Below are 7853 nucleotides of genomic sequence, written 5' to 3'. Positions count from 1 at the left end.
GGAATGGTAACGGGGCGTGGATAAACCAAGCAGTTTCCCAGCATGCCTATGATTTGCGTCTGCGGACCGTCTGACCGTCAACCGGGCTGCCGGAGCAGCTGATCTGATATCCGGGTGTCTCCGGGATGAACACAGCAGCTCCTCGTCTTCCTCTTCTCCACAGGCCGAGCGTTCGCTCTCCCCGCGGCGGGCATGAGGAATCGACTGCCCGAACTGGCCCTGACATTATGGCTATTTCTAGAGGTGAGCGATGCCTGCCATTATTATCATGAGCCGCGGCATTAATATCATGAGCCGCGGCATTATGAAAGCTAATTGCTGGACAGCGCATGTGGTTGAAGGGAGACCGTGTATTTAGCATGTAGAAGCCGTCAGTGGGTCTGCTAGCGGGCAGCCTGTGTAGCCCACTGTCGGTACGTGCCGCTGGGGTTGTTTTGAGAGCGTTGTTCGCCAAATTGAATTTAAAAGTAATATAATTTAATGTTCATTCGCTTACCGCGAGAAATCCAGACATCGTAGAGGACGCAATGGGATCTTTATGAAATGTATGACATTATCTGGTAACTTCGGTATGTGAGTCCCCTAGAAAGGAACACTTCATATCAATACAATTTCACTCAGATTGGTAGCATTCCCATCTCGAATGGGACATAAACAGTACATGGGAAAAGAGGTGACGCTGGAAAGAGGAGTGGTTAGGTGTTACACAGTGTGGTACTCTGTGAGAAATACCTGGGTTTTGTCATCCTTTGTCTTTGTGCCCCCCCCCCACCCCCCCTTTTTTTTCTGTGGGACTCTCACTCAGTGTAGGTGAAGCTTATAGGCAGAAGCAATGCAAGGCCTAGGCAATGACGTCAAATGTTTCATTCATTTTTCCATTGTGACTTACTGTATGTTTATGATTTTAATGTATTGTCACCCAACTGATTTTTCAGACTTTGATGCATTAATAAGTATGTATATAAGTATTATGGGAAGTGTCCTCTTTTCTTTACAGTGTATTCTAACTCATTGGCATCATCAACATGAGAATTATTTGAATGTTAATGTTGTGGATGCCCACCAGGGTCTTAAGCCTGGTTTCAGGAGAATGAGGGGATGCTATTAGACTTAGACTTAGACTGGCTGAATCCCATTCCTTCCCCTTACACCCTACCCCTTGGCCCTTAACCCACCCCCTTGGCCCTTTGAAACCAAGGGGTAGGGTAAGGGTGAAAACATACCCCTATGAATTTGGGACACCACTTGGTACAATCACCATACAGTATTTGATCACAAACCTCCAAGATGCCGTCGGTCTGTTGATTGTGTGGGTTTGGACAACGTGTTATATATTTTATAGTTATTTTTAGGTTCACTTTGGTAGTGCAGAGTACTTATCTGTGTAGTACTTAGGTCTGTTTGCAATACAAATGTGTATACACATGCATCATGTGTACATACACTACATATACACCCTGTATACATGGTGTGTGTATATCTGTTTTCATTATCACCGTTTTGAATGTCATTGATGTTCACAAAACATTTTGTTGACAAAAATCGTCGTTTATTGGTGAAATGAACATAACAGGCAAAAACGTTACATAAAATAATGTTCAGAACCATTGTCCACCTATTAGAACCATAACTAACTGTCCGCACACACATAAAGGCACTCATGATGTAAAACTAAAAAATAACACAAAAACCACCAAACAACTACACACACACTACACTGTTGAACTACAGCTGCTCTGATATTCCAGACCAGTCTGGAGCCTTTTGGCCAGTAACCCCCCCCCCTCACATATCATCAGTGTCCCATATCAAACCAACAACCATATAACAAGTGCATGAACAATGAAGAATTAATTAAATTATTCAATAATAGTAGGCTACCAATGCATATGAATGGGTACACATGAACATTGAATTAGGAAACGTCTGCTCGTTGTTCACCGCCCCAACCTGGATCAGCTGCTGTGTCCTCCTGTGTGAGACAGGGCGGTATAGTTAGCCTAGCGATGTATCATAGACCGTTAATTATCACTATACAATCTATGCATCTATTACGTCCATTCACGGCAAATATGGGGACTGTTCAACGTAGCGTTGCGATGTAGCGTTAGCATTGCAAGCTAGCTTTTTAAAATTGTTCAGTTAGGAACATGGGACACTGTACAGACTGCAAGACCACAAACAAGACGTCGGGTGTAAACTTCTTAATAATTATTAAAACCTGAACAGTACCTTACATTCATGGTGCTCTCTGGTTGTGCAGCAGCCACCACTGCCTTGTGTGTTTCTAGTGATGTACGCCTGTCCGCACTAAATCCTAGGGTATACAGCCCCTTGATCATGGACCTACCCCTAGCGTGTAAATAACGTATTGACGTCACCTATGGTGCCGCGTGAACGGCAAAGGTGGGAAGGCCAAGGGGTAGGGGATGGTGAGGATTGATTCAGCCTTAGACTTCTCTTTATTGACACTTTGGGGAGAAGTCTAAGGCTGAACCCATTCTCTTCCCCTTCCCCTCCCCTTGGCCCTTACCCCTGGCCCTACCCCACCCCTTGGCCCTGAAACCAGGGTAGGGGTTAAGGGGTGAAACATACCCCTATGAATTGGGACACCACTGGTGACCATCACCATACATATTGTCACAACTCCAAGATGCCGTTCTAGTTGTTGATTGTGTGGGTTTGGACAACAGTGTTATATATTTTATAGTTATTTTAGGTTCACTTTGGTATGCAGACTTATCTGTGTAGTACTTAGGTCTGTTTGCAATACAAATGTGTATACACATGCATCTGTGTACATATACATACATATACACCCTGTATACATGGTTGTGTATATCTGTTTCAGTTATCACCGTTTTGAATGTCATTGATGTTCACAAAAACATTTTGTTGACAAAATTGTCTTATTTGGTGATAAATTGAAATAACAGGCAAAACGTTACATAAAATAATGTTACAGAACCATTGTCAACTATTAGAACCAACTAACATGTCGCACACAATAAAAGGCTAAATAAAAAAAACAAAGACCAACCCAACAATACACACACAACTACACTGTTGTAACTACAGCTGCTCTGATTCCAGACCATCTGGAGCCTTTTGGCCAGTACCCCCCCCCCCATCATATCATCAGTGTCCAATAACAAAACCAACAACAATATCAACGATGCATGACAATGTAAGGATTAATTACGATTATTACATAATAGTATGGCTACCAAGCAATATGAATGGGTACAACATGAACATATGAATTAGGAAACGCTGCCGTTTCAGCCCCACCTGATTCAGCTGCTGTGTCCTCCTGTTCCATTCCTTTTAGACAGGGCGGTATATGTTAAGCACGTAGCGATGTATCATAGACAGAGGTCTCTGTCCAGAAGAGTGCAGTCCTAGGAACAGATTCTAGTGCAGTCCTAGGAACAGATTCTAAGATACTGCGCAGAACCCTAAAACTCCCAGGCCTGTGGTAGATTACCCGAGCTTGAGGATGACACATAACACAACAGACTTTGATTAATGATTATTTTTGGTTAAAATACAGAGAAAGATATTTGATTTTCATGAAACATTTATTTACCAAATAAGACGTTTTCCAAATCTTCACCAACATGTCATTGCTTCACGAATGCACAAAATAAATATTAATATCAAATACTAACACAGAAACACAGAGTGGAAGACGAGCTTCCCCCCCTGCACAGAACACACCGCCGTGGTGAAACACCACTGGTCCACAAAACCCTGAATGTCCCTCATCAGAGACATGAAGCGGAAGTCCACCCAAACCCTGGCCTTCACCAGACAAACAAATGTCCGTCAGCCCTCGGCCGGACACGTTGTCCACCTGGTTGTTTCTGCTTTTATAGACTGATAGTTTGGCCTTACCCACAATAACATTCAACAGTTGCCACTTCATTGCGTTTTGTTTGTTTCAGCCAGCACCAAAAATAAAAGCAGACTCAGTAAAAACCTCCCCACAGTCCAGAAACACAGTCCTCAACATAGTAAAAAGAGGCCTCAGTCTGTAACAGTCCAGGTAGTAGTGTATGATGGTCTTGTTGAGGGGACAGAAGGGACACGAGGAGGACATGGTGTTGTTAATCCTGGCCAAAAAGACATTTACCGCCAGAGCCCCGTGGAGGATCCGCCACTGCAGGTCTCCAGACCTCTTGCTCAGCGGAGGTTTATAAAAGAGTCTCCATACCGGCTTCCCGTCTGTCCGTCCACACCAGTTCTCTCCTCCCACACAGAGCCTTCTTGTGGACGGCCAGAACACAGTGCTTATAAAATCCCTTTCCAGTTTGCATGTGCAGATCCACAACAAAGGGCAACACACGCCGTGCTGATGGGCCAGTGGGCTCAGTTAAAAACCCAATGTCAGGAAAAAGGTCAGTGGAATTGGGGGTGTCAGTCCCATTGAAATAGTCCCGCAGCATCTCAGATTCCTCTGCGCCCAGAGAGAGAGAGAGAGCCTTCACCTGTTTTGAGACCCTGCGAATTCCAGGACATTACGGAGACTATGCATCCTTTAAAATGATCTCCTAGCTTGTATTGGCACTTGCCACACAGGATCTGGTCTCATATGTTATGGTTAAATATTTAAAAGATTGTATTACTAATTTAGCATATTAATATGCAGTTCATTGTTATGCTTTTTGATGGACATATATAGTATAGGTGGCTGTAAAATACTATTAATTGGCATGCAACCTAATATGACCCACCTCTGTAGCACTGCTAGCAATGGTGATGTTGCGACTTAAAGTTAATGTCCTTTTCAATGAAGCTTGGTGTTTTCTCCTCTCATATCTTTTAGACCAAGTCTTCCTGAAAGATTAATGGTTGAATAATAAGAATATTCTTTTTATTCCAATAAAATTACAAGATATGCCTAAAATGTATTTCTGTAAATAAATGTGGGGAGTTAGCTTGCCCTGATTTGACACACTATGGGAACAAATGTCAAACAGAACAGAAACCAGGAGGCATGTGTGTTGGCTCTCTTTCAGTGTTCAACACGCTCACTAAATGGAACAGCAGCAACATAGATATCACAGCCAGAGGAATGGAATGCAGCTCTTGGGTCAGCAACCGCTCTTAAAGCTGCCATTAGTCCATCAGTCAGTGGGTTTTCTGTGTCTGGGGCCATGACACTGTAAATCCACTGTTTCCCCACTCAATGTGAGGAATATGCATACCCTGTCAAACAAAAATAGAAAACCTTATTTGTTTGCAGTATTAATTATTGTAATGGATTTATGGCATGTGCACTGACCTGCACTTTTGCAAACCACTTTAATAAATATTTATTAACTTAAGGGCAGCCTTTGGCAAGGGAGTATTAACTTTTTTTGAACACGTTTATGTTTGAAAGCACTTAAGTAGGTATTTATAATATTGCAAGCATTCAAGTTGTACATTTGGGACATACTGTACACCCGTATTATCTGGGCCTTGAATTGGGTGATGGATTGTGCCCAGCTCCCAAAGCTGATTAGGGGTCATATGGCCTTCTGTTCTTATTGGGTGATTGTCCCAGGCACTGCGGAAAGTGTCCAGGGCATCTTGCCGCCGTGGCAAGAACACATAATGGCAACAGAGGAGGTGTGTAGCATTGGCGATGTTGAGGAAGCCCTCTTCTTTGAGGTAGTGGAGAACATCATAGTAGATGTTTGAGACAGCTGCCCACAGGTCTCTCCAAAGCCTTTCCATTCTGGAAAATTGCAAAGTTCAATAGAAATCTTTAAACTTAATATACAGGCAACTGTAATAGCTGGACCTCAATGCACATTTATATATAAAATATTTATATTAAACAACTGATAATGCAAAATCACATCAGATTCCTTTGAGAAAATATTTCAGATGCACACAGTTAGAATTTTTAATCTACTTTCTATATTTTAGTCATTACTTTTAGTCAGAAACAATGGAATATAATGACACTGCATTCCATTAAAACAGATGTGACATACTGATGTAATTGGAGACCCGTTGCCCAGCAAAAACTCTAACAATTTTTTTGCAGCAAGGAAAAAGTTATTGAATGCAATGTCTACGTTTTCAACGCCATGATCTGCCCGTACCCTTAAAACAGAACAACATTTACAAGATTTTTTATTTCTTTTCAAATAAATACAAAAAATGAATGCAGAACATCATGCATGTTTTTAACTTAGTTATAAAGGGTACCCCAAAATATCTATATAGACTTTGTAAATCTCTGCTTTAACAAAAATATCTATACAGTCATGCAAAAATAACTGAAATCCTGTATAAATGGCTCCTGAAACACAGTATGATCTTTTTCCAAGTCTTAAATGCCTAAATCTAAATGTCGTTTCAGGGCTCAATATTCAGCAACATGTGTAAAGCAACTAAGTATCTCAGAACTATGATAAGAGTGTAGTAGTAACTTAGCAGTAGTAGTAGTAGTAGTAGTAGTAGCTTAATCACTGAAAATTCACACACAAAAACGCCCAACTTTAAACTTATTCATTACTATGATTTATCTCGATTCACTCCGGGATGTAACTTCATCCTACTCTGAACAGCGTTGTAGGGGGATCATTGGCCAGCTTACGGGATGGTCAGTATAGGTCATCTGCATGGACAGCTGTTTTATTGTAACGATTCATCTCGGAGCAGGCTTACACTTGTTTTTAGAAACAACAATGTAGATTTCCGCCATTAAAAAGTGGGCGGCCACCTTTGAGCTCTAACGTTAGCTAGCTATAACGTGTTGTCCTGCAGACATAGCTACCTCCACAGAGACCAGAGCTATGTGGTCCAGACAGACTTGGCTACCTCCACAGAGACCGGAGCTATGTGGTCCAGACAGACTTAGCTTGGACCACATAGTCCGGTCAACTCTGTGGAGTAGCGTAAGGTCGTCTGGACCAATAGCTCGGGCTCTGTGGAGGTAGCTAGGCCTCTGTCTGGACCACATAGCTCCGGTCTCTGTGGAGGTAGCTAAGTTCGTCTGGACCACATAGCTCACGGTATCTGTGGAGGTAGCTATTCCGTCTGGACCACATAGCTCCGGTCTTGGGAGGTAGCTAAAGTCCGGACTGGACAACCCAGCTCGGTCTCTGTGGAGGTAGCTAAGTATTCGTGGACCACATAGCTCCGGCTCTGTGGAGGTAGTAAGAATCTGTCGACTTGGACCCACATAGCTCGGTCTCTTGTGTGGATGAGTAGCTAAAAGAGTCCGTCTGGGAAGCCACATAGTGTATAGCTCCGGTCTCTCGGGGAGGTAGCTAAGTCTGTCTGGACCACATAGCTCCGGGTTCCTCTGTGGAGGTAGCAAGTCTGGGGACCACAATAGCCTAGCTAAGCTGCTAGCTGCTCTAGCTCGGCTATGTGGAGGTAGCTAAGTCTGTGTTGGACCACATAGCTACGGTCTCTGTGAGGTAGCTAAGTCCGTCTGGACCACATAGCTCCGTTCTAGTGTAGGATCTATCTGTCTGGCCACCAAGCTTCGTCCCCTGAGAGCTAAGTCTGTCGTGCGTCAGCCATAGGTGCTCGCGGTCCTCTTGTGGAGGTCCTATAGTCTGCTGGTAAGTCTGTCGGGACACATAGCTCAGCTCTGGGAGGTCAGCTACGTTGTCTGAACTGCTTGGTTTCTGGGTAGCCAAGTCCTGTCTGGACCACTAGCTCTGGTCCGGTGGGAGGTAGCTAAGTCTGTGCAGGACCAGACTAAAACAGTTATAGCTAGCAACGTTAGAGCTCAAGGTGGCCGCCCATTTTTACAAGGCGGAAATCTACATTGTGTTTCTAAAAACACAGTGTAAAGCCTGCTCGAGATGCAATCGTTACAATAAACGCTGTCCAATGCAGTA

At 43.3% G+C, this 7853-nt stretch overlaps 1 protein-coding gene across 1 annotated transcript in view; it reads left to right on the top strand.

Moving 5' to 3' along the window:
• The window catches only part of vopp1b (VOPP1 WW domain binding protein b), a 27718-nt gene continuing 19865 nt past the window's right edge, over positions 1-7853 (top strand). The window contains exon 1 of the mRNA XM_032503963.1: positions 1-243. Coding sequence (XP_032359854.1) covers positions 193-243 — 51 coding nt within the window. The 5' untranslated portion in view covers positions 1-192. The remainder of the gene's footprint in view (positions 244-7853) is intronic.

The sequence above is a fragment of the Etheostoma spectabile genome, chromosome 22 (assembly GCF_008692095.1).
Source record: "Etheostoma spectabile isolate EspeVRDwgs_2016 chromosome 22, UIUC_Espe_1.0, whole genome shotgun sequence".
NCBI classification, from domain to species: Eukaryota; Metazoa; Chordata; class Actinopteri; order Perciformes; family Percidae; genus Etheostoma; species Etheostoma spectabile.
Note: the sequence above shows the minus strand (reverse complement) of the source record. Positions and strands in the feature narration are given on the sequence as shown.